This window comes from Rhamphochromis longiceps, linkage group LG11, assembly GCF_057381845.1.
Source record: "Rhamphochromis longiceps isolate RC_006_pf linkage group LG11, R_longiceps_female_GT1.1, whole genome shotgun sequence".
In the NCBI taxonomy this organism is placed as follows: domain Eukaryota; kingdom Metazoa; phylum Chordata; class Actinopteri; order Cichliformes; family Cichlidae; genus Rhamphochromis; species Rhamphochromis longiceps.
In genome coordinates, this window is record NC_140567.1 from 12990408 (window position 1) to 13017885 (window position 27478).

General features: G+C 39.3%; 1 protein-coding gene across 2 annotated transcripts; it reads left to right on the forward strand.

The window, feature by feature from the left end:
* Positions 1-246: 246 nt before the first annotated feature.
* ddc (dopa decarboxylase) lies at positions 247-27312 on the forward strand. Of its 2 annotated transcripts, none has more exons than XM_085422359.1 (14): positions 247-310; positions 9307-9514; positions 9781-9894; positions 10001-10120; positions 12909-13043; positions 14137-14280; positions 14788-14854; positions 15129-15223; positions 16546-16613; positions 22645-22721; positions 23518-23537; positions 23623-23721; positions 25526-25627; positions 25886-27312. In XM_085422359.1, the coding sequence occupies exons 2-14, from the start codon at positions 9314-9316 to the stop codon at positions 26084-26086; spliced, it is 1443 nt and encodes a 480-aa protein (XP_085278485.1). In that variant the 5' UTR covers positions 247-310; positions 9307-9313; the 3' UTR covers positions 26087-27312. The 2 variants fall into 2 exon arrangements, with proteins under 2 accessions (XP_085278485.1, XP_085278484.1); XM_085422358.1 differs by lacking the exon at positions 247-310 and adding an exon at positions 3020-3129.
* Positions 27313-27478: the final 166 nt, after the last annotated feature.

Consider the following 27478-nt stretch of genomic DNA (forward strand, 5'->3'; position numbering starts at 1 on the left):
CAGCCAGCTCAAGAGCTAGCAAATAAAGTGTCTCTGGAAGTATTTGATAGATTTAGGATTTAGTACATTAAAATCTCAGAATAAATCTTTGTGATATGTGGTTAGTGGTGCTAAGAAAAGTTGGTAGTTGCGGGGCTGTCATTAAAGGCATCGTGAAATTGCCCTTTGACACCATCTGTCACGCCCTTTGGATTGTGAGTCATGTGTTGAGGCTCAGTTTTGTTGTGGGCAAAGAAAAAGTTTAAAGATTAACATGTCTGCAGCTTCGCAGCCTGCAACCAAAGAAACTTTTATAACATCCGGACACAAGGTGAGTTGCCTATACTTTTGCTTAAAGCTTTTTTGTGCCCACTTTGCTGGAGAGAGTTTAACATTTGTGAAACTCTGAAAGAAATGGATTACTTTATGAACCAGTATTTGTTTTTCCATCTACCTTCTTAATCTTACAGCTCTAAATAGACTTTAATATAGGAGGTGCTATGTCTGTGCATTGAGTGTTTCTGTGTATCAGTGTTGGGAAGGTTACTTTTAAAATGTATTCCACTACAGATTACAGAATACATGCCCCAAAATGTATTTTGTAACGTGTTACGTTACTCAATGAGACAGGAAATGAAACAGGAAAATACCGCCGTGTAATCCATTTATTTCAACAAAGTAACTGTATTCTAAATACCACCTTTTTAAACGGTAACTGTAACGGAATACAGTTACTCATATTTTGTATTTTAAATACTTAATGGCGGTACATGTATTCCGTTACTCCCCAACACTGCTGTGTGTGTAGTTTGCTGCGATTGCCTTTAGGCTGTAGCTCAGGTGGCAGAGCAGGTCAGCCACTAATCAGAAGGTCGGTGGTTCGATCCAGGGCTGCCTCCTGGCTGCATGCCAAATATACTTGGGCAAGATACTAACCCCATGTTTGCCTACTGGTGGTGGTCAGAGGGCCCGGTGGCGCCAGTGTCCGGCAGCCTCGCCTCTGTCAGTGCGCCCCAGGGCAGCTGTGGCTACAAGGTAGCTTGCCATTGCCAGTGTGTGTGAATGTGTGTGTGAATGGGTGAATGACTGAATGTAGTGTAAAGCGCTTTGGGGTCCTTAGGGACTGAGTAAAGCGCTATACAAATGCAGGCCATTTACCATTTTTACCATTTAGATTGATTGCTTACCTAATATAAAAGTAAATAACATTCATTTAGACTGTGCGTTAACAAATATTGAAGAGGGGGGGGGGAAATCAGTGTATTGACAAATGATGAATAAATAATGTAAAATAAGCATCTTTTCTGTTACCTTACACGGTTGGATGACACCACCTGTCAAACTGTCTCTTTCACTGTCACAGGAAATGTAATCTTTTTCACTCACACACAGACACTCTGTGTTAAGTTCTTATAAGTTCAGCCCAGTGAAAGTGCATGAGCCATCTAGTGGGAAAGTCAAACATGCAGTGAACCTCAAACCTCAATGCTCAGAAAAAAAGTGACAAAAGGGGAAATCAAATAGGTTAGTACCTTGAATTCCAAAGTCACATTTAATGTTAATATAGTGCACATTCGGGAAGCTGAAAGAACCCAGGTGGAGCCGCCCTCTTGATTTACAGTGGGGGGTTTGGCATACTAAATTGCATTGAAAGTTCTTTGGTGTAGTCCAGTAGTTAGCACCTGCTCTGGGAAATATTATAGCAATTCCTGAACTGAGTTAACAAGCAAAATGCAATGTTCTCATTTTCTCAAAGGAAACTATTAAGAAAAGGAGAAAAAAAAGGAGAAGAAAAACGGATATACCAGAATCCCTTTTTGATTGAAATGAATAAAAGAGGTGAACTGAAAAACTCACTGTGGACAATTAAATGCTTATTCAAGCTAGAAATGTTGAGACACACACACACACACACACACACACACACACACACACTCACTCACTCACTCACTCACTCACTCACTCACTCACACTCTGACATTTCTGGCCTGAGGATTGTAAATTCCCTCAATCCAGGTGTATCAATCAAAAATGTCACGCATGCAAAAATATCTAACTTTGATGACTAACATCTGCTGAAATGAGTGATCATACCCACCAGCACAGTGATCAGGAAGAATACAATAATTTGCTGCTTTGATAGAGAATTACATGTTGCCAGAGTAAGTAGGAGCTCCTGTCTTACCTCAGTGCTATTGCACATTAGCTTACATTTTGGCTTCTATTTCAAGATGTGGATGCTGGTTCTGAGTATTTCGAACCTCATTTTGTTAAGTCAGGATGCATTTTATAAAGAAAGAGTACTAATAGCATTAAAGCATTTTGACAGATTTGACTGTATGTAGTAGATAGAAATAGTAGAATAGCATTTTTACCATAAAGCACTTTGAGTGCTCTAGTTCATTCAAATTCATATAAACTTACAGGGAATTCTAATTATTTCAGGTTGATTTCCACATCATATGTGTAACACACATGGACAGCTCATAATGAGCAAAAATGAAAACAATAATAACACCAGGCTGGTTTACAAAAACATATTTTTCAGTGTGATTTCAAAGAAATTGTGTAAACAACCACTTTATTTAGTGGTGGTTTCAAATTGGATGCATTAGGCTTTTCCTTTGTCACAAAAAAAGTACCTCCTAACTGTGCAAAAGTACAATGCGTTATCATAAAATTACAAATTACTAACACTATTTTTGTTATTAGTTGTTTATTTTATCTTTATGTGCACATTATTTTAGTGCTAAATATGTCTTTATGTCTATATCTGTGTACATTTAGAGGATGTGGTAAAAATATATGTAAAAAGACTGAGTGCCCGTTTTTGTGTGTTTGTATGCACTGTGTGCACAAGTGCAATGTACATGTGTGTGTAGAGACATGGTAATAGCAGCTCCAGGAACTCCTTGTGAATCAGTCTTTCTTACGTTGGCCATGAGCCCCATTCCCATTGGCTGGTCTGGTGGGGGTTGGTGGGATGAGGGTGGTAAGTGGCAAGATAAAAGGAGCAAATGTCTCTTGTCCTGCTTACAAACACACACAAACACACTCACCACGTGCCTAGCTGTCGGTCTCTTTGTGGACGCTAAAGGAAGAGATCCACTATCCAAACACCGCTGCTGAAGCTGAAGCTCACCTGTAGATGTGAGTATACAGACACACACAGATATTCATGCAACATGTGTAATCCTATTTGGGATAAGGATAAGGATAAGGGACTCACTTGTCATCTCAACAAGGGACAGAGACTTGCAGGGTGAAACACTTGTTGAATGATAGCAGTAGTGGAGCTCAGGGGGCAATGTTCATATGCTGTTGTGGCACTGAATCAGCAGTTTGACAGTCATTTCTGTTCAAATACGGTGTCTTTAAAGCTTGTGTTCTTGTGCTGCTATTCATTTAATTGCAAAAGGTTTGCTTGTTACTGTGAGACGTGTGAAATGGAAATTAAATGCGTTGAAATAATTCAATGTTAACACGAACAAGGAAGCCTTGATGGTGGCTTGATTTGAACAGATTCATGAAACTGACACTCTGTTATGAAACCATGCCTGTACTCTATACAGTGAATGCAAACGGAGCTTTTGGGCTGTTTAAGTTGTGCAAGCAATGCACATTTTCAATGACTGTTTGTATAAACTAAGCAGGATTGAAAAAGGAATACTTGTAGCTGTTATTCTGGCAGATACAAAAACTCCCCTAAATATTGTGACTTAAAACTACATTTCCAGCATGTAGCATCAGCTATGTGCTGTGCTGCTGCTGTCTCTGTTCACAGACTTGGATATAATATGGAGTGCTCTACTTGAAGCATACTGATGCTGAATTACTCGTATTTTTTTTTAAAAAAAAATTCTGTTTACTTGAAAAAAAAGTTACTTTTCTTTTTTTAATTTAAAATGACATCACTGTCTCTTCTGTTGTTCACAGGTTGTTTTGGTTTATTGTGGGCAGAAGTAACACACATAATTGTATGGATGCTTCTGTTGTGCTTAGTGTGCTCTTGTATATTTAGAATTGTTTGTCTTTGTCCTTTTTTCCTCTCTCTTGTCTTTTCCTTTTATTGTTCTGGTCACATGTTGAAAGCTTTGTCTCTTTATGGCTCAGCTTAAGAAATCACCATCTAGCATTTCTAGTATTTACAGCACCTTGATTGTCATATACTTGCAGGAAACTCATTTTAGAGATAATACTAGACTGAAAAGAACCTGCGTTGAGAAAGCTTATCTTTCATCGATTTCCAGTAAATTAAGAGATGTTGCTTTTCTTATACATACTGTAGAGCTTCTCCTTTTGTTCATGGTAAAAGCATTTCTGATTCTGCTGGCAGGTTTATAATCTTCTTGGAGCACATTTCTGACATAAAGGTGGGTCTTGCTCCCAAATGTGATGAAAAATCCCTTTTTAGACAGGTTTTATCAGTGCTGCCAGGTTTGTGCCAATTTCTGATGTTTCTGAGTGGTTTTTTTTTGAATGTCTGTCTTTGCGTATATTAGGAAATAGACTGTAGTCAACAGGATTTAAGAAAGGGTTATGCATAAAAGTGTCTTTATTACTCTGCATTAAAAACTGGGATGTTATTGGTGCCATTTCTGCTGCCCTTGGCATTTTTAGTGTCAGTGATACCTTTTATGTAGATAAATAAAGCATATATAAATGTCTAATTTCCAAAAAATGATTTTGGCTTTTACATTGTGACAGGAATGTTTTTTCAGGTGCAAATTGACTTGATGTCATTCAATTCCATTTTATTTATATACACCAAATCACTACATGCTTTATAATGTAAGATGGAGACCCAACAATAACACAAAGAAAACAGAGAAAATTAATTCAAGAGAGATATGTTCGATAGATTATAGGCCATTTGAAACAGTTTCAACACCCCTGCTCTGGATCAGAATCTGAACTGGAGCGTCGAGGTTTCACAAAGCTGTGAAAGCCCAGGCTGAACCTTTTGGAAGCAGGCGGTCACATTCCTGCTAGAGATGTTTATCAGGTCTTTTAATACAGGCATACTCCCTCAAACTCTGAACCAGGATTGTATCTCACTGATTAAAAAAACAAGTCGTTAGTATAGTTTATAACTCCTCTCCAACTGCTCTACTAGAAGTTTCAATTCATATTAAAGCTGGATGCTTCTTCTGGATGCCGAAAAGGCGTTTGACAGAGTAGATTGGGATTGGGGAAAAATTAGTTTCATGTGTGATATTACCATACATTTCCTCTCAGGCAGCTTTTGAGTGAAATGACTCAAATTCTGAATATTTTCATTTATATCATTCTACAAGGCAGCCCTTTGCGTTACTGTCTGATCCTGTTATGATCCTGGCACAGTCAGAAATACCATGGGTCATCTGCATGGCCCTTTACGGAGATGACCTTTTGGTTACTTTTGTCCGATCTGTCATGCTCGGTCCTCACAGCCCTTTACATTTTAGCGATTTTTAATAGCAGTCTTAAATCAGGTGTTGTGCCAGCCTGTTTTAAACATGCTGTTGTGCAACCAGTGCTTAAAAAAACCTAATCTCTCATCCTCTGTACTTGCAAACTTCAGGCCTATTTCAAAGCTCCCCTTTCAGTCAATTTTTTTTTAGAAAAGATTGTATTTGTTCAGCTGCAATCTTTTCTATATGGTCACAATGTTCTCGAGAGTTTCAGTCTGGTTTTAAAGCTTTTCCTAGCACTGAAACTGCACTTTTAAAAGTTCTTAACGATCTTTTACGAGCCACTGACTCAGGCGATTCAGCTGTGCTTCTGCTTTTGGATTTGACCGCTGCATTTGATACTGTTGACCACAGCATTTTTATCTCTCGGTTGAAGCACTGCGGCATCAAAGGCACTCCATTAGAGTGGTTCAGGTCATACCTCTCTAATAGGACTTTCTCAGTGAAGATTGGAGATTTTACCTCTTCCACAGCCCCCTTTACTTGTGGTGTTCCCCAAGGTTCTGTACTGGAGCCAATTCTTTTCTCTATCTATATGTTGCATCTGGGTCTTATTTTCAGGAAATATAATATCAGTTTTCATTCATATGCTGACGACACTCAGATCTATCTTCAGCTAAAGAGAAACAGTTCTGCCTCCCAAGAAACGTTATTTCAGTGTCTTGGCGAAGTTAAGGTCTGGATGGCATCTAATTTCCTTAATTTCAACAAAAATAAAACCGAAGTGATCGTTTTTGGACCAAGTTGCAATTCTAGAACCTCACATTTTAATTTTCGCAGTTTAGAACCTTTTATTAAATTGCATGCTAAAAATTTGAGGATTATATTTGACAATAAGTTCACCTCTGAGAAACAGATTAGTTTAGTTGTACAGCGGTCTTTCTTTAAACTGAGGCTTTTATCCACTTTGAGATATTTTTTGTCTTTTAAAAACCTAGAATGGGCAATTCATGCTTTCATGCTATCCCAACTGGACTATTGTAATTCTTTATATTTAGGCATTAGTCAGACTTGTCTTGCAAGGCTCCAGCTGGTCCAGAATGCTGCTGCTCATCTTTTGACACGAACGAAGAGACATGAGCACATCTCCCCGGTGCTTGCCTCGCTTTACTGGCTCCCTGTACATTTTTGAATCAATTATAAAATCTTATTGGTGACTTATAAAGCACTGAATGGACAGGCCCCAGGGTATCAGTCAGACTTGTATTCCCCCTAGAGCTCTTAGATTGGGTGATCTTTTGCTCTTGGCCACACCAAGGTCGAGCCTGGTTCTTAGAGGTGATCGTGCATTTGCGGTCGTGCAGTCTAAATTGTGGAATGATTTGCCTCTCCACATTAGACAGGCTCCTACCCTTAACCTTTTTAAATCCTATCTTAAAACACATTTCTGCTCACTGGCTTTTAAGACTGCATGAGCGTTATTTACTTATTCACTTGTTATTAGCTATTTGGCATTGATGTTAATTGATATTGCTATTTTATTGTGTGTTATTTTATTGTGTAATTTGTATGTTTGTACAGCACTTTGGTCAACACCACTGTTGTTATTAAAAGTGCTATATAAATAAATAAATAGAAATAGAAATACTTACTCCTAAATCTTTCCATGGCTGCCAGGATAAATACAAAAGGAATTTCTCATTTTACTGTCAGAATGAACAGACACAATCTTGTCCCATGTCAGATCCTACATCAAGCTCCCTATGCTAAAGCTCAGCACGCAAAATATTTGATACTGTGTTTCCTCTATGCGAAAAGGCCATGATTTCTTGTCTGAAATCTTTTAAATGTCTTCCACGTTAACTGGAAGCGACGTTACTCCTAATGCCATGACTGCCCTATTCACTGAGGCTACTTTCACTCCTGTTAAATTTAAAAGCTTTCACAGTTCTGCTGGCCAGATAACTAATGCTATTAAACAGGAAATCTCCAGCCTCACCTATTTACTGTATACATGCTAAATTGGGGAGGTCCTTTATTCTCTCACATTGGAAGAAATTAAGTTGATCCTGGCCAGTAAGGCTGTATTAGGCTATTTGAAAGGACCTGGGATCCATGTCTGACCCATGTTAAAAATCCAGATGCCAGGATGTTGTTTGCCTCTAAACCTCTGTAACAATTATTCAATGGAAGAACTATTCGCTATGAAAAACTCAATAAACTGACTAAAATAAAAGAAGAAAGCAATTAGAAAAACCCGAACGACTGTGGCTACGTGACTCCAGGATTAATCAAGTTTTGTGTGCGGAATTAAAAGTGCTAACATGGCTTGCTTTAGTGCCACCTTATTAAAACTTGTAGTTGTAGCTATTTTTATACACACTTCGCAAATGTGGTGCTCAGTCCTTTTGAGGGTCATAAGCTTTGTCTGGCGTGAATGTCCAGGTGATCTATTGTGTAAGGTGACCAGAGTGCAAGAAGGCCAAGGCAAGCACGCTTACAGACACAACTAACTGTAGATGAAGTTCTAGGTCAGAGGTGAGAGATACATTTTGCTGGTAACTGCATTTGTGCCTGCATAGTAACAGTTGATGCAAGAGGTGTTAAAATAAACGTGAAATGAACAAGTCATCAGGAACCATCTGGAGGGGGAGACGGTTGAAACAAACAGCCATGTATGGTAAAAATGTTGCTGATAATGGGAACTTGTCTAACTGTCATTAACTGTTAATCAATCATTAACTGTAACTGATGCATGTTATATTCTTCGCTGACGCAAGAAAGGGCTGAACCCTGACATATTAAAACCATTTTGAAGTGTGCTTTTTAGCGGAGATCTATGCTGATGTTGTTACAGTATACATCTTCCCACGCGTGTGTTTAATAAAATCATCGTTTGACTGAACTCATCTGGGCCAGTGTTGGTTTGTTCTTATCCTCAATATTAAAGAATCAGGATATGTGGCATGTGTAAAAATGCTCAAGTGGCCAAGCGGATTCTCATATAACCTTGGGTAAGATACTGAACCCTGAGCTGTCTCTAAAAATAGAATTATAGTTTGAGATGAGACAAATATATCCAGAATGTTTGTGCTTATATACAGTATGTACAGTACAGATACTGTACATATAATAACTGCTTCAAATGTCTAATCATGAAATCACATGACAACAAGTCAAAGCCTTTAGGCACACAGAGAGTTCTCTGGGTTACAGTCCCTTGCTGAAGCCAGAGATCAGAGGAGAATGGCAAGGCTCTTTAAAGCTAATAGGAAAGCAACAATGACTCAAATAACTACTTATTTTAACCAGCGTTTGCAGAAAAGCATCTCTGAATACACAGCCTTGAAACAGATCGGCTACAGCTGCAGAAGACCGCGTCAGATACCACTACTGTCAGGATAACGTACTACGCCCTAAAGCTCTAGTCATCTCAAACTGGTTTCTTGAACACAACGAGTTCTCAATCAAAGATGACAACGTGGTGGAAAGGGAGATTCACATCTTAAATGTGCAGCTGACAAATCTGCTGCAACAAAATGTTTGAGGAATGTTTCCAGCAACTTGTTGAATCTGTGCAGCAAAGAATTAATGCAGTTATGAAATCAAAAGAGGATCTAAGCCAGTACAGGTGATGAAGTGTATATGATTGAGTGAATGTGAGTGTATATGTATTTATTAATGAGTGACTAAATGTAACTTTTAACTGCTTTTATGTATTTTAAACGCCTCATGATCAAAAACTCCGGACATAACTTAGCATCATCTTACAGCAAGATCAAAGGTCAAACTTCTGTGTGCTAATATAGCTGCTCTTTTAAATATTTGGTACCACTCTGTAGTATCTTAATCTTAAAACACACCAAAATCATTTATAAGCAGTCAAAGCAACAACAAAAACTGAACGGTAATGAGTGTCTGTGGTGTCTTACAGTTGTACCATGGATGCAGCAGAATTTCGACGCAGAGGCAAAGAGATGGTAGACTATGTGGCCGACTACCTAGAAAACATAGAGAAGCGACCCGTCTACCCAGATCTGGAACCAGGATATCTTCGCTCTTTAATCCCCAATGAGGCACCACTGGAGCCAGAAAGCTATGAGGACATTATAAAAGACGTCGAGAGGGTCATAATGCCAGGGGTATATATTATATATATTTTGGGGGTATAAATGTATTCATTTGTGATTTAGATATCTCTGAGGTTCAGGCAACTCTGGTGTAGCAGTTTAAACTTAGTAGATGATCTGGTAGAAACTGGTTGCTGGTTAAAGCTTCAGCTTTTAAAAGGGTTGTTTGCAGGATATTAGGACTCTGTTGGGCCATATAGGATGGTCAATTAGCTGTTCAAAATAAGGAATAAGATGAATTTAGATAACCACTTGTACTATGTTTTGTGTTTTTCCAGGTCACCCACTGGCACAGCCCGTACTTCTTTGCTTACTTTCCAGCAGCATCCTCTTACCCTGCCATGGTGGCCGACATGCTCTGTGGAGCTATTGGCTGCATTGGATTTTCCTGGGTAACTGAAACCTTTCTGTATTCCTGTATCTGACTCAGCATTTCGAAATTAATCCATATCTGAAGTGTTTGACATTTTCATTTGCATTTTGGCCGTGTGGTTTCAGGCTGCCAGCCCAGCCTGCACCGAGCTAGAGACAGTGATGTTAGATTGGCTTGGGAAGATGCTTCAGCTGCCTGAGTGTTTTATAGCTGGGACACATGGCCGTGGAGGTGGTGTCATTCAGGTAACGGTCATTTGTATGTGTTCATTGCATGTGTGCTTTGGTCAAACACTTGGTTGGCTACCACTATCAAGGAGTCCAACCAGCTTCTGCATATTTTAACACTAGTTTGAAGATCAGTGGCTCTAACTGACACTTTTATACATGTTATTGTTTAAAAGTTTCGGTGCAGATTGACTTTGAGAGTCTTTATGTGTATACAAATAACCTGGTTGCCCCTGTGCTCATATTCATCACCAGCTTTTATGCTATTGATTTGTTGTCTCTGCCTCTGTCTGGTTCAATCCAGCAGAAAATTGGCAGGAAATTGCCTTTTAATGTGTCATCCACAGGCAGGCAGAGATGACAATGATGGTGCTGGGATTGTTTCGTGTGGAAAAAGGCTAAGCATTAGTTTGGTGTTCCATTGACAGAAATACAGAAAGCAATAGCTGAGGATACACTCTATATATATGTGTGTGTGTGTTAATGGGATGTTGAATGGTGGAGCATGAGAGCACACTCTGATGACAGATCATTTCATGCCTCCTCTATTGTGACCACCTGAGTGTGAGGGCGTGTTTTTTGTGTGCGTGCTCATCTGGCTCATCGTGTTTTTGTTTCTGTCTTGCCTCTCTCCTGTTTTAGCACGGCTCACTATGGCAACGAATGGGGCTCTTCTCGCTGCAGCAAGGCTAATTGAGTGTTGTGACCGCACGTTGCAGACCTATTATTATAAACCTTATACCAACACAAAGGGGAAGTGGGATGGTTAAAAAAAAACCTCTGGTGACCTTAGAGTTCCCTTTCTACCCCGTATGAATCGTGATGACAGAGAAAAATACTACTTAAAAAGATTACATGTGCTAATTGACTAATGGCTTCAATTTAAAAAAGTGTGTGTATGTTTGTGTGTGTGACCATTATACATTTATTTCAAAAACATGTTAAATTCTTGAAACTACACAGTTCATCTTTAGCAGTACTACATCTTGGCTTCTGTTCTTCTTTTCAGCTGATAAAAGGTAGAATCAAATATACATGAAAAATAAAAGGCTACATTTTCCTATTAGTACAGCTGGGTGTGTGAAAGCTGGAAAAACCCATTGTGTCCTCATGCTTTTCAAAGAATTTCAAAGTTCTTGATATATTTACAAACCAGGATACTCAGTGCATCCAGATATGGTCCCAAAGTCTAATGCGATTTTCACATCGCCTCATAAAACAGTTTGTTACATGGTTTGTTCATTTACAGAGGAGTAGGGACCCTTTATCTGAAAGCCTTTTAAAATAAAAAGGCAACTTTCTACACACAGAGTCATAAACCCAGTTTTACCACCTGACTAGGCAGAAAGCTTTAAACTCCTTCATGATGACTACATTGCACAAGCTCTCAGAGTCGTGATTGGTTAGCGCTTCCCGCCTTCACATCTGAAAATACTTACAATATGCTTCTGGTGAAAGGTTGCATTGTTATTATTATATTTACAAAATCTTCACATTTCAGATGTCCTTATAGCTGGTTACAGATCTATATGCATGTCCAAAATCCTAAAATCACATTCAACCAAGCCTTCCACCCAGCTCTCTAGCACGAGTTTTCAAGCCTCACACTCATCCCTTGGAGTTAGTCAGTGACAAAAGTTTGATTAAAAACCACTGATGTAATTTCTTTCTGCTGATTTGTGCCTATTAATTGGGTGATTTTAACATTTCATTGATCTCCTTGTGAAAAGGACTCCACAAACCTTAGAAGCCATGCTTCACTTTATTAATATCCAGCTCCAACAGTTGCCACTGTATCAGCTGGCTGGTTGATGATTATTTTCAAACAACAATTTCCAAATTTCTTTTTTTCTGGTCTAAACATGAGTCATGCAGTCAAAGGGACTATCCACCAGCACAAAAACTTTACATGTTTAATCAAACAAAGTTTCTCAAAGTTTCATACAGACATAGTTAATTAACAAAAGAGATATAACAGAATCCTTATCATTAAATAATTTTCATAGGGGACCACAGACATCTCAGATTGAAATGTATATAGACATGCATAACATATCGTCTCGGGTTTAAAGATGGAAATTAAATTCTCTATTAATAGCTTTCATTATTCTAAAATGAAATATAAATAATAATTGAATGCCTAATTTTTTACAAGTAAAGAATTAAAGTTTACTTATAGCACACTTTTCAAAAAACAAAAATCACAAAGTCCTTAAAAAACAAAACAATACAAAAATTAAAATAATATAAATTAATAAAACTAATGAAAGGCAATCCTGCACAGGACACCAGCTTCTTTTTATCAACAGTGTTCACTGATCTTGCCTCCAATGGAAGTGAGTTCCACAACTTGGGAGCCACAAAAATAAAAGCAAGAAAACAGAAGCGCTGTCTTCTCCTTTTGTCTTTAACCTGAACTCAGCTACAGTCAATGAGCACTAATCTGCTGATCTAAGATTTAACAGTTACAGATGAAGTAGTTCAATAATAAAGGGAGGCTTCGGACTATTAAGAGCAAAGAAATGGATCAACAAAATCTTAAACTGAACCTTAAATTTTAAAGGGAACCAGTGCAAAGAGGATAGAAGTAATGTGACACAGCAGCAACATTCTAGACAATTTGTAGAACACCTGCAGAAACCCTGCCTTTAAAAACCAATAATTAAGCTCCAAGAGTCCATCGTAAACAAAAGGATGACTGGCGTTGACTGGCAACCATGTAGCATCTGATTTTTTTTTTTTTTACAGTCAAATAACATCCACAGCAGCAAGGCTTTGCTTCACAGCCTCCTTAATTCTTCAACAGGGAACTGCCAGTGAGGCCACCCTGATATCTTTGCTCGCTGCACGCTGTAAAGCAGTCAGACGGGTCCAGACGATCAATGCCAAAAAGTCTGAGTCTGAAATCCTTTCCAAGCTGGTGGCATACACATCTGACCAAGTAAGAGCAACATATACTTTCTACTATTCTTCTTCTTCTGTTATTTGATGCAAACTCCTGATGTGATCAAAATTATCAACTTTACTTGCATATAAACGATGCAATTACTTGCCTGATGCATGTCCATAATTCTACATTAATTCTACAATTCATCTCAAAATGACTAACTTTACTTAAATTTTAGTTTTTTTTCCATCACTTTAACATTTACTTGTTTATTATTACAACTGTGAAGAACCATAGTCACAGTGTTTACATTCATCTAACGTTCACATGCAAGTTATTAGCTTTGCTATATTTCAAAACAGCTTAATATATCTGCAGGTATATAGTTTTAAGTTACGCAACTGTGACATAAAGATAAATGAAATGCATTACAAACACAGATTTTCTTTAAGTAGACTCAGTTAAACGGCAGTCCATGTGACGGCAGCGGTTACGTCAGTAACAGCAATTTAGGAAGACAGAGGGTCAGCCAGGCAGTAGCGCGCTCGGATCAGGTTTAATACCAGGCTGACTTTGTGATTGTGTTAGGGAGTCGCCCGAGGGCCACACCGACCTTTACAGGGAGATCGGCGATTTTTGTCTACTGCCTGTTCAGGAGCAACAAATCCATCCAACATATGCCTTTTTCACAGTGAATAGTTATGTTTAGTGATAATCTCCTGCAGGTAATTCAAAATTGATTGATTTGTGCCGTTTAGTATTGTGCACTGTTAGCCAAAAACAAATTAAGCACAGGAAAGAAATCTTCATCTTTAGTTTGTGTTACTTAAATTTTACAGCATGAATCAAATGGCATAAAACTACATCACAACAGTGATACTTGACTTCATACTGTACAGTTCATAGTACTTTGTTGTTTGAACACTTTGTTTTAATAAGCTGATTGTCTGCAATTGATTGCTGTGAGACTTGACGTGTGCTCTCTGACCTTTTGCCTGCATAATAATCAGATAAAATGATTTAGTATCCATAAAGCTGAACTTAGCTGTTTGCATGGCAGCTTTATGCAGCTACTTAAAGGAGCAGGTGTTCCAAGAACTTGATTGAATTGTTGTTCTCACTTGAGCTGGATCTCTTTTGTCCTAAGGCCCATTCTTCAGTGGAGCGTGCTGCTCTGATTGGAGCAGTCATGATGAGGAAGGTGCCCACAGATAACCGTTATGCTGTCAGAAGGGAAATGCTTAAGAAGATGGTGGAGGAGGACAAAGCAGCTGGACTCATCCCTTTCTATGTAGGAAAAGACAAAACTCCCCATGCATTTACTTAACTATCACACAGAAAGACACATACGGCAACCAAAAAATATAGATTTTAACAGTTTGGAATTAAATTCTCATTTGTCATTGCTTTGCTTTCGCTACTAAAGCTTACAAGCAGTTGAGCAACACGTCTGTCAGCTGTTAGCCACAATGATACAATTAGCCTGTGATGCAGCTGTATGCACCCTGAGGCTTCTGCTGAAGGATAACATTGTTTCTGTTGAATATAATGTATGTCTATCCGGTTAAGGACAATAATCCCTGGCTCATCTGGACCTACAGATCACTATCAGTGAATATTAAAGAAAAGGCAGCAGCTCTGAATCATCGCTGTGTCAGGAGTGATAACCTATCTTTAATCTATGTTTTAGAAATTGATATAAAAGCAATGTCTTACAGCAGCTGTTACAGTTGTGACAGTCAAATTGGAAACACAGGAAACACGGCACTTTGGTGTGTCCAATATTTGTATGTTTCAGTTCTGTGCGACGCTGGGCACCACTCCCTCCTGTGCTTTTGATCACCTCACTGAGCTGGGACCCTTATGTGAGTCAACAAGTCGCTGCCGCACACACTCGTTTTTTTCTGTTTTGTAGCACACAAATAAATCCTAACAAGCACATTGAGAGTGACTTTGATTTAATAAGACCAGGAAGAGAAATGCCAAATGCACTTCATGAATTTGCTGAGAAAGAACAAAAAAGTCAGTTTTCTGAATAATCTCAGTTCATTTTTATGATGGTCCAGAATATTTGATAGTAGTTATCTATACTGACAAACTGTCTTACAAACATTTATAATGTCTCCTTTTCTTGTTCAGGTAATGAGGAAAATATGTGGATGCACATTGATGCGGCGTATGCTGGGAGTGCATTCATCTGTCCAGAATTTAGACCTTTGTTGAACGGTGTTGAGGTGAGTAAAACGTACAAGTTGTCATGTTCATGTAGTGCACTAAGACCCTGACTAATCTTAGCCGCAATGTTTTAGTCCTTCATGAAGGTTCTACAATCACGATTGCTACAAGAACCTCCAACACAAAAGTGGCACAGCACAATTTTAACTCTAATCATTGCCGGTACAGTGACTAATGTGGTTCCGTGTGATTAATGTGGTTTAATTGTGGTCAGAAATTTAGGCGGTGCTAAACCTATCCTGCCAGATTGCACATGTAGTATCGGCCATTGCATCTATGAAAGCAAACACTAACCGTATACTGTCTGAAAAGGGCATAACGTTAATGTCAAGGAGGAAGCGTGAAGGGCTGAGTGTTAGACCGAACAATCAGGATAAACCGCTGAGTATCAATCTGCCTTTTGAGGCTGCCGAGGCAGCTGTTGCTCCCCAAGCTGTGCAGAGACGCAGAGATAAGGACAGAGTAATTTCCTGAGGCAGCGTTAGACCTTTATATATCACTGTTTATTAGACACACAAGTTCAAACAACGTTGGTGGAGACACAGAGAAAACAGACTTAACTGTAAAAGGAACAGCTGTTGTTCCATCCTCTCTTTTAGTGTGGCTGTTGCCAGTGCTGATTTTGGGTTTGTACCTGTAACACATCATTTTAGAATTTCTAATATTATTTAAACGTCACTGACAAAAAAAAATGTATTTAAGCCACATGTAACAATAGTTGGATTTCATTTATAGCACCGTAGTTCTACTGCATAACTTTGAAGCATTATGAGGTCAGTGAAAATGACTGGATGAGGGCATGAAGAGGAAGCCCGGTCCTTTTTGGATGAGAGAGCAGCCCTGCTGAAGTGATGGTTGCTAGGATATGAATGACGGGGACGAGGAAGCAACCACCCCCCACTTTGAATCAGTCAGCATGGCAACTGTCAGACAGGGGTTTATATCACATTGTCTCTCTGCGCTGTCTTATTGCATTTGTGGAGGTAGGGAAAAGGATATTACAGAAGATAGCCAACAAAAAGATGAGAGCAGATTAAGACTGGTTTGTCTCTCTTTGAATGAACCCTGTCAGGAAAGGGTTATTTCCAGTGTATTCTGTGAGCTTGATGGCTGGATCTTCCTCTTTTGCATTTCAGATACACTGTGACACCTTCTGTCTAGATAATAATGTTGGTGATAGGATTTTCTTGGCACTAGTAAGACTAAATAAGCATGTACAAAGCATGTACAAAAAAAAATATTTTTTTTACAGGATTATTTGGTCTCCGATCACTTTGTTCAAGATTTAGCACTGTGGCTAACTTTTTGGTTTTTATTTTAGTTTGCAGACTCTTTCAACTTCAACCCACACAAGTGGCTTTTAGTCAACTTTGACTGCTCCGCGATGTGGTAAGATGTCTAACACACACCAGATATGACAGCAACAATAGTTAAATAAGTATTATTTAAAAAAGGGAGCATTACACACACCATTTATAGTATCCAGTACTGTTTTGTTTTGTTCCAGAATTTCTTTTCAAGTTCACCTCACACATGCTCCCATGAAGTAACAATGACTACTGATATCCATCTACACCTCAGTCATTTGCACAGTAAAAATAGACTCACGCCTTCCACCTGCCTCTTCTGTCAGCATCCACAAAACAAGACATGTGTTTCACAAGATGGAAAAAGTTAGAAACTCAACATGTGGTTAGAGGAAGAGGATCTTAAAAAACATTTTCCATTGCCTGTCTCGTACTCTCTTACTGTTGACAATATAACAATATAACCAATAAGACAGCCTAATGTTTTAGTTGTCTGATACTGTTCTTTAAAATCATTGAACCTTATTCAAAAAAGGTGTCCTGTGTAGGGTTTAAATGCCTGAGGGCACATCAAAAATCTCATATTTATATAATCATGGAAATTATTAAAAAGAGTAGAAGGTTTAGAACTATTTTAAAAACACAGGAATTCAACTTATATTCTTAGCATAATAAGGCTGTCTCAGATTAACATGGCAACACTAAAAAAGAGTGCATACGAGGTTGCTGTAAGAAAACAGGAACAGTTCCTGTTTAAAAACCCCTCAGAAAATGTAAAAAGAAGGTATATGTTGTACCAGTGCCAAAGACTTCACGCCCCAAGGACCTCAACAGCTACAGGCCGGTGGCTCTGACATCCCACCTGATGAAGACCCTGGAGCGGTTGGTCCTGGCTCAGCTTCGGCGCCTAATAAGCTCATCACTGGACCCACTTCAGTTTGCCTACCAGCCTGGCATTGGAGCGGATGATGCCGTCATTCACCTCCTACATCGTTCCCTCGCTCACCTGGAGACCGCTGGAAGCACTGTGAGAATCATGTTCTTTGATTTCTCCAGTGCCTTCAACACTATTCTTCCCTCGGTTCTAAAGGACAAGCTGGTGAACTCTGGAGTGGACCATCACCTCACTACCTGGATCCTGGACTACCTCACCGACCGACCACAGTATGTGAGGACTCAGAGCTGTGTGTCGGACAGGGTCGTCTGCAGTACGGGGGCCCCACAGGGAACGGTTCTGGCTCCGTTCCTCTTCACCATCTACACTGCAGACTTCTCCCACAATTCCACCCAGTGCTTCCTGCAGAAGTTCTCTGATGACTCTGCAATAGTCGGCCTCATCACTGATGGGGACGACAAGGAGTACAGAGGTCTGACCCAAGACTTTGTGGACTGGTGCCAGCTGAACTACCTCCAGATCAACGCCAGTAAAACCAAGGAACTGGTGGTAGACTTCCGCAGGCACAAGCATTCTCCACTGCAACCACTGAACATCCAAGGTATGGACATTGAGGCTGTGGACAGCTACAGGTACCTTGGTGTTCATCTGAACAATAGACTGGACTGGACTCATAACTCAGACGCCCTCTACAGGAAAGGGCAGAGCAGGCTGTACCTGCTGCGGAGACTCAGGTCGTTTGGAGTGGAGGGCCCACTCCTGAAGACCTTCTATGACTCTGTTGTGGCTTCTGCTATCTTTTATGGCGTGGTCTGCTGGGGTGGCAGCATCTCTGCTGGGGACAGGAAGAGACTGAACAGGGTGATCCGAAGGGCCAGCTCTGTTCTAGGATGCCCTCTGGACCCAGTGGAGGTGGTGAGTGACAGGAGAACGGCGGCTAAGCTGTCATCCCTGATGGACAACATCTCCCACCCCATGCAGCAGACTGTGACAGCACTGAGCAGCTCCTTCAGTGGGAGACTGCGGCACCCACGGTGTGGGACGGAGAGATTTCGCAGGTCTTTCCTCCCCACTGCTGTCAGACTCCATAATAAAGACTTTAACTGATCAAGCACACACATCCATACATATGCAATAATACTAAGTGCAATAATCCTTTCTGTCATCATTGTATTTTTACTCAGTTGTATATAGTATTTGTATTTGTATTCTATTTTTATCTTATTGTATATTTATTTTATTTTATTCTACTGTATATAGTATTTTATTTTATTCTATTCTGTACAGTTGTGTACTGTATTTATTCTTATTGTATTCTAATTTTTGCCTCATAACTTTTGCACTGTCCACTTCCTGCTGTGACAAAACAAATTTCCCACGTGTGGGACTAATATAGGTTATCTTATCTTATCTTATCTTATCTTATCTTAAAAGTGGTCTCAGGGGTAAATGTACAGGGTGGGCCATTTAATTCAATTCAATTCAATTTTATTTATATAGCGCCAAATCACAACAAAGGTCACCTCAAGGCACTTTATATTGTACAGTAGATACAGAGAAAAGCCCAACAATCATATGACCCCCTATGAGCAAGCACTTTGGCGACAGGGCGAAGGAAAAACTCCCTTTTAACAGGAAGAAACCTCCGGCAGAACCAGGCTCAGGGAGGGGCGGGGCCATCTGCTGCGACCGGTTGGGGTGGGAGAAGGAAAACAGGATAAAGACGCGCTGTAGAAGAGAGACAGAGGTTAATAACAGATATGATTCAATGTAGAGAGGTCTATTAACACATAGTGAGTGAGAAAGGTGAATGGAAAGGAAAAACTCAATGCGTCATGGGAATCCCCCGGCAGCCTACGTCTATTGCAGCATAACTAAGGGAGGATTCAGGGTCACCTGGTCCAGCCCTAACTATATGCTTTAGCAAAAAGGAAAGTTTTAAGCCTAATCTTGATGAGCTCTGAAACCTGACTGAAGCTCTTCTAATAAGCCATTCCTCCACAGATGATCTGTTAGCTGTTTTGACAACTACTCTTTCAAGGATTTTTGATATGAAAGGAAGGTTGGAGATTGGCCTATAATTAGCTATGATAGCTGGGTCTAGAGATGGCTTTTTGAGTAAAGGTTTAACTACAGCCACCTTGAAGGCCTGTGGTACATAGCCGATTATTAGAGATAGGTTGATCATATCTAAGATTGAAGCATTAATTAATGGCAGGACGTCTTTGAGCAGTTTTGTAGAAATGGGGTCTAATGGATACACCGTAATAAAATTGAATGGTTTGTGATATTAAAGTCCTGTTTGTGGCACATTAGTATATGTGAGGGGGCAAACTCCTCAAGATGGGTGGTGACCATGGTGCCCATTTAGAAGTCGGCCATCTTGGATACAACTTTTGTTTTTTCAATAGGAAGAGGGCCATGTGACACATCAAACTTATTGGTAATGTCACAAGAAAAACAATGGTGTGCTTGGTTTCAACATAACTTTATTCTTTCTTACAAGTTTCTGACCACTTATAAAATGTGTTCAATGTGCTGCCCATTGTGTTGGATTGTCAATGCAACCCTCTTCTCCCACTCTTCACACACTGATAGCAACACCGCAGGAGAAATGCCAGCACAGGCATCCAGTATCCGTAGTTTCAGGTGCTGCACATCTCGTATCTTCACACCATAGACAATTGCCTTCAGATGACCCCGAAGATAAAAGTCTAAGGGGGTCAGATCGGGAGACCTTGGGGCCATTCAACTGGCCCACGATGACCAATCCACTTTCCAGGAAACTGTTCATCTAGGAATGCTCGGACCTGGCACCCATAATGTGGTGGTGCACCATCTTACTGGAAAAACTCAGGGAACGTGCCAGCTTCAGTGCATAAAGAGGGAAACACATCATCGTGTAGCAATTTCAAATATCCAGTGGCCTTGAGGTTACCATTGATGAAGAATGGACCCAGTGTCGTTGTACCCCATATACCACACCAAACCATCACTTTTGTTGTTCCAACAGTCTTGGAGGGATCCATCCAATGTGGGTTAGTGTCAGACCAATAGTGGTGGTTTTGTTTGTTAACTTCACCATTCACATAAAAGTTTGCCTCATCACTGAACAAAATCTTCTGCGTGAACTTGTTCCAATTTTTGTTTTGCCCATTCGGCAAATTCTGTGCGCCGATCTGGGTCATCCTTGTTGAGATGCTGCAGTAGCTGGAGTTTGTAAGGGTGCCATTTGTGAGTAGCTAATATCCGCCGAAGGGATGTTCGACTAATGCCACTCTCCAGTGACATGCGGAAAGTGCTACGCTGTGGGCTCTTGCTGAATGAAGCTAGGACAGCCACTGATGTTTCTTCATTAGTGACAGTTTTCTTGCGTCCACATTTTGGCAAATCCAACACTGAACCAGTTTCACGAAACTTAGCAAGCAGTTTGCTAACTGTAGCATGGGAGATGGGTGGTCTCGTAGGGTGTCTTGCATTGAAATCTGCTGCAATGACCCGGTTACTGCGTTCACCAGATATCAACACAATTTCGATCCGCTCCTCATGTGTTAACCTCTTCGACATGTCAATGGCTATGAACAAAGAGAAACTTGTAAATAACTCATGAAAGAATAAAGTTATGTTGAAACCAATCACACCATTGTTTTTCTTGTGACATTACCAATAAGTTTGATGTGTCACATGGCCCTCTTCCTATTGAAAAAACAAAAGTTGTATCCAAGATGGCGACTTCTAAATGGGCACCATGGTCACCACCCATCTTGAGGAGTTTGCCCCCTCACATATACTAATGTGCCACAAACAGGACTTTAATATCACCAACCATTCCAATGTTATTACGGTGCATCCATATAAATGGCCCACCCTGTACAGTAAACTGCTTATCTGGAGGACGAACAAGTCAAGTATGGGCTAATAGGAGCATTTTACATGGTGGTGAAAAAATTTGGGATTTCTGGTGCTAAACAAATGTGCAAACCACCCGATCACAAAGCTCCCCTAAATAAACAGCAGTGGTAATTACCACTGTTTCTGTAATGGTTAATCTACCAGTATGCACAAGCACTTTAATCACAATTATATTTTTTCTATTCAATATAGATAATGTTGTTATGCATGAATTTTCAAATGAACTATTTTAATAATAGATGAAAAATAGGAAATCACATTATACATATATTTTTTTAGTTATTCACTAGAATTCCTGAAGAAAAAAAATTGTGATCAAATGTTATGCTTGATCAATTTCTTCATTTTCAGAGAAGTCCAGTGTGCTGGCTCACATTTGGGTATAGAATATATAGGTAAATATTATTATTATTATTATTATTATTATTATTATTATTATAATATAAAAATGGATATAATTAAGTGTAGGTGTGTAGAAATACAGAGGTTTTTTTCAGTAACTATCACTTCAGCATTCTAGTAACACTTATTCACCAGATGAATAGTCTAATGAATTTTGTCAATTATATAAACACATTAAGATGCCAGACAGTGATGTCTAAATAAAACTGATGACCTGCCTCTAACCAGAATAGAAGGAGAAGTGGGACATTCAGGTGCACAGCAGAGCAACTGGACAAGTGCATCAGAGTCTCATGTTTCAAAAACAGACACTTAACAGGTCTTAAATTCTCAGTCTCACTAAATCATAACAGCAAAACAACAGGCCGACAGGCATTATCAGGATGTTGAAGTTACAAATGAAAATATTAATATTAGATGTTATGGGTTTTTTTTTTACAACACAAAATAAAATAAATGGATAAATGCTTGAGAAATTCACTTAATAAGATTAAAAGAGAAAATATGATAGCAGAAGGAAATTGATCACATCACGGTACCATCCTGTACTCTGAAACTGCTCAACTGGAGACAGTTTCCTCCTACAGGATAATGAACCATAACTCATTTCCAAACTATGCAAAAACTAGAGCAGACTAGCCTGTTTCATAAAGCATATGCTGATTTCCTTAAAAATACAGCCAAAAGGTCATTTATTAAGTTTTAATAAAGTGTTTAAATATTATTTCTATACCATATATTCACTTTGCAACTCATTGGTTGAAAAGAGGTGGAATTTTCCTAAAAATCTTGCGTGGCAAACCCCCACGAATAAAGTAAAACACTCAATTTTGATATACAAGTTTTAAATTTTTGGACATTTTTCTTAGAGCTTAATGCCATATTAAGACGTTTTTGTCCACAGGGTGAAGGAGAGAGCAGACATCATTGGAGCCTTTAAAATGGAACCACTTTACCTGAAACATGAAAACCAGGAATCAGGTAGTTATAGTTTTCACTGATATCCTTTTAGAAGTCGACAGTATTTGTCCAAATTCCATTGGTAAACTATTGTCCTGTCTTGGAGACTTGAATAAAAACAAAAACTATAAAGATATAATCAGGGAATTTCCTATACAACAATTTTGTCTGCTTCTACTTTGTGTGTCTGTGCAAATTCTCCTATAGCCTGCAGATGGTCTCAGATTTTCACTGTAATTTACTTGTCAAGCAGACAGAAAGACTGAGAGCTGCAGTGCCTCCCACCACTGTGAAGCACCTTACAAAAGCGTATGCTCATGCACTCTGGACTCCTCAATCTAATTAGTGGTTATTAGTCCAGGCTAACACAGACATCTATTCTGCAGAGATGAGCTACCTGTGATTAGTGAGATAGAGGCGCTGAGCGCAGTGACAGCAACACCTGGACAATCAACAGTACGCTAAGATAATAGCAAAAAGCAGCTGTTATAGAAGATACATTTTGAATTTAAAAGGGTTGTTTTAATGTTGGAGCTTTGTTAAGTCGATGCAAGTTGTAATCTGTGGCGTGTTGCTTTACATTCAGAAAATATAGATCTTGTATCTTATAAAATCTTATAATCTTATAAAATGCCATTTTCGCCTATTCTGTTTGTGCAAAACGCGTTTAGTCTGTGATTCAAAATGCACTGACTGCACTTACGATTCTTATTAACCAGGAAGCAGGCTGGCTGACACGAGTAGTTTAAAGGGGTTTTATTTAAAATTAAGACTGTGCACATGTAATGGACAACATTATCTGTTTTTCTATCAACAGGACTGGTCACAGATTATCGGGTAAGATGAATTATTATCATGATTAATAATCATGATTTGAACATTGTGGTAATAACTTCTCTCCTTATCCAATTCTGGCCTGCAGCACTGGCAGATCCCACTGGGAAGGAGATTTCGCTCACTGAAGATGTGGTTTGTCTTTCGCATGTATGGGCTCAAAGGTCTGCAAGCTCATATACGCAAGGTAAACACGCAGGAAAATGATCTCTCACTCAGCATCGGCAAATGTACCTGTTCCTGGGGATGTGAAGGGTTTCTTCAAATTTGTGGCATTTGTGGTCAAAATTTGAAGTAATAGGATCATTTATTTGCCTGTTACACATTAAATTTGAGGTTATTCAAATATATGCTTTCATATGTGGATGGTGCAGTGGTGCTGTGGTCAGCACTGTCACCTTACAGCAGGAAGGTTCTGGGTCTGAATCCAGGAGTTTGCATATTTTCTCTGGTGTTGTTTTTCTCCAGGTTCTCACCCTATGACAGGTGGGATAGGCTGCAGCACCCCCGTGACCCTAAAGCAGAAGAGCATGGATGGATTTCACTTATTCCATTCATTTAGCTGTGCAGGGATTACTGACAATTATTCCCCATAATGTGTGAGAGCTGATGTAAATAACAGATCAATTACTTTAAGAAGTAGCAGTGTGTTAGTGCTAATTCAGGCTTTGTAACCCTGCTAACCTGCGTTTCTTATCCTCCATGTAGTAAAAAGATTAACCTTGTACCAACAGTGGTGCCAGTGGTATCAGTCTCACTTTGCTGTTTCACCTCCATTTATCTGTCACACACCACTTCTCTACATCTCAGTCACGTCCAAAAGAAAAAAAAACACTTCAGGAAATCATATATGCCTTTATGGGAAATGCCTTCGCCTTCCTGCTTCCTAGAACTCTTTGCTCCTAATCCTCCTTACCACTAATGTCCTGCCATTGCCCTCCCTCCTCTTCTATCTCTTCATCGGCATAATTAGCCCTGCAGTCATATATGTCTGGCATGTATCTTCTATTTAAAACTACATTTCCTTTCCCAAACCTGCACATGCCTTTTCTTTTCATCTTTTCTTTTTGATGCATGACCCCTGTCTGACTCGCTCTCTCTTCTTCCAGTCTGCTCTGTCAATCAAATCAGCCTGTTTTGTGTTTATGCTCCATTTCAAATAAAGTGACAGGAGCAGAATCGATCCCTGCAGTCATCTGAAACCGCAAAATATGAATAATATGTATGAAAAGTTCTGCCTGGCATACAGTCAGCAGTAGGACAGGAAGTGAGGTCACTGGAGTTTAGCTTGTAATCAAATACAGTGATACTGGATTATCTGCTGGGACTTAAGAAACAAGATCACAGTCAACCAATTGTTGGCCATTTATGCCAGAGGTTTGGCTTTATTTACCAGTTGGAAAAGTTGAGTGGAAGCTCAACGATATAACCGGGATAACTGCATTGACGCACGTTTCAGCATGCATCAGCAGAGTCTTTGATCTTAAGTGGATAAATTGTACTTTAGGAACATCTTTGATAAGTACCATGTTTAGAAAAATCAGTATGAGGAAGATGACATTTTCAGAGCAGACTTTGATAAAGGCTATTTCATGGGTGCTGAGTACAAATTTTGAACTTGTCTGATTTGAGCTCACCAGGAATTGTCTCTTCTAAAATGTGAAATATCACACTGCATGCTTGTTTAATCAGATGAACGCATTTACTTCACAGTAAGCAGTGATGCTCTAAGAAAAAAGAAAGGTTTTAATTAAGAATGACAAGAAAAAAGTCTTCCAATCCTAAAGCACGAGGCTACGTAACAAACCACACTGGCATCTAGTGGAAAATAATGCCAATTACAGCTAATATTGTTTGCAGGTGAAGGATTTTTTTTAAAGCAAATGCTTAAAAAACTATTGGTTTAAAAAAACTTCACTTTTATTTGCATGTACAATAAATCTTTTACATTTCATGAAATATTTATGAATAATTCACATCCTCTGTTACAGCAAGTGGCCCTGGCCAAGGAGTTTGAGAGTCTGGTGCGAGCAGACAAGAGGTTTGAGATCTGTGCTGAAGTTGTCCTGGGACTGGTCTGCTTCAGGCTCAAGGTAACAGCACCCAACGGTACAGCTCTATGATCTGATCTCTGCAGTGGTCACAAAAAGTAAAAAAGTCACCTAGAAACCTCAAAGGTTCAATAACACCGAGGGCATTATTTAGAAAAGCTAGAAAATGCATATCAGAGCTCCCTGTCTATGGGAATTTGACTGTCAAGACTGTGATTACTTTAATCCAGTCACCTAATTATTAAGTAGTCATGACACAAAGCCTAGCTGGTGTAATTCTTCCTTGCTTTCTCCTCTCAGGGCTCCAATGAACTGAACCAAGAGTTGCTGAAAAGGATCACCAAGAGCAGAGAGATCCATCTGGTGCCTTGCCAGCTCTCAGGCTGCTTTGTCCTGCGCTTTGCCATCTGTGCACGCACTACTGAGTCACATCACATCCAGCAAGCATGGCAGCACATCACGCAGCTGACATTTGAGCTTCTGCAGGAGGCCAGTCATTAAAAAAAAACGCTGGAAAAGGGGTCGTCCACTCCGATCCCTGAATGATAACCAAAGTTGTGACTGACGTTTGATGGAGTTTTGCAGATGTAAAATGTCATAAAGGGAATGTGGAGTAATTTGTCTAACAGGCAGTTCTCCTTCTGTCTGCAGCAAAGAATCCAGTCGAGTTAACAGTGGTAAATATTACATTGTCGCAAATTATTGTATATTTATGTATCTACTAATTATGACAAAAACATATGTAGACTTCCAAAAATAACATTTTATATCTGCATTTTCTCCCTCTGTTGACTCCACGTTGTCTCTCACGGATCACTAATCACGTTATTGTCCACGTCACAGTGCACTTGTCTATGCCGCTTCTGTGTCTTCTGTGTGTAAAACTTGTTTGGGGGTAAATTCAGTGTTTTGTGTGGTTGAATTGAGGCTAAATTATTTTTGAGTTCAGCAAAGAATGTATTGCACACTTTGTGAATTTCTGACTCAGTGTTTGTCTGCAACTATTTTTTTTTTAGGTGCTCAGTCAGAAACTGCTTCCAAATGAATATATGCGTGATACATGGAGGGCTTCATGAAGTGTCAGGCTAAAGATTTCTAATATAATATCCTAGTGATTAAGTTATTTATTAACTAATTTGCAAAAGTAGTATTTTTTAAATATACAATGGCAGATTAGGGCTGATTATATGTTATTGATTCATATTGTGTCTTATGACAGCTGGCCAGTATTCCACAACAGCAGTACAAGACAATCACTCAGTCACTCTCAGTGGGCTTAAAGTGAAATTATGCTCCTTTGGGACTTTTTCGTACATTCAAATAAACTAAATTTCATTACATTTCTGTGCTCAGACAGAAAAAAATATTAAGATGAAAGTTTAAAACCTAAATTATGCAAATTTATTAAATATTTGCTCACTTTTTTCTCTGCGTCACTGATTTGGCATTTGTCTTTGTAATGTACCAGAAATATAGGATGCCACACTTTACTGTCCTGTTATATATTTTTAAAACCTGGAGAACTCAGATAAATTTTCATAATGATCAAATGTAACTACATCCCCTGCCAAACCATTATAGTTTTGCACCTGACCTGACCCTTTACACCTGCCCTTTAGGGGATTTAGAAATCTGTGTTCTAGCATCACCACGCATTGCTGTAATTTCAGATGATTGTGCTAACGTCAGTGGCGGTGTCCGACCCAAGTGTTTCCTCATTGGCTAGACTGTGCTGCATGGAGTGATGTGGTTTCTTTGAATAAAGTCTGCTGTAGTCTGCATGGTGTCACTTTTCAATCCTCTTTCAAGGTTTAAAATACAATCTGATTTTTTTTGATGGTATGGGGCGCATTTTGGCACATGACATGGATAACATGCACATGTGTGACTATA

Excerpts from the sequence above, each read along its gene's own strand:
- ddc (XM_085422359.1), top strand. The coding sequence starts at position 9,314 with ATGGATGCAGCAGAATTTCGACGCAGAGGCAAAGAGATGGTAGACTAT. Across the intron at positions 9,515-9,780 it reads AGAGGGTCATAATGCCAGGG|GTCACCCACTGGCACAGCCC; the intron begins GTATATATTATA and ends GTGTTTTTCCAG. Across the intron at positions 13,044-14,136 it reads TGGCATACACATCTGACCAA|GCCCATTCTTCAGTGGAGCG; the intron begins GTAAGAGCAACA and ends TTTTGTCCTAAG.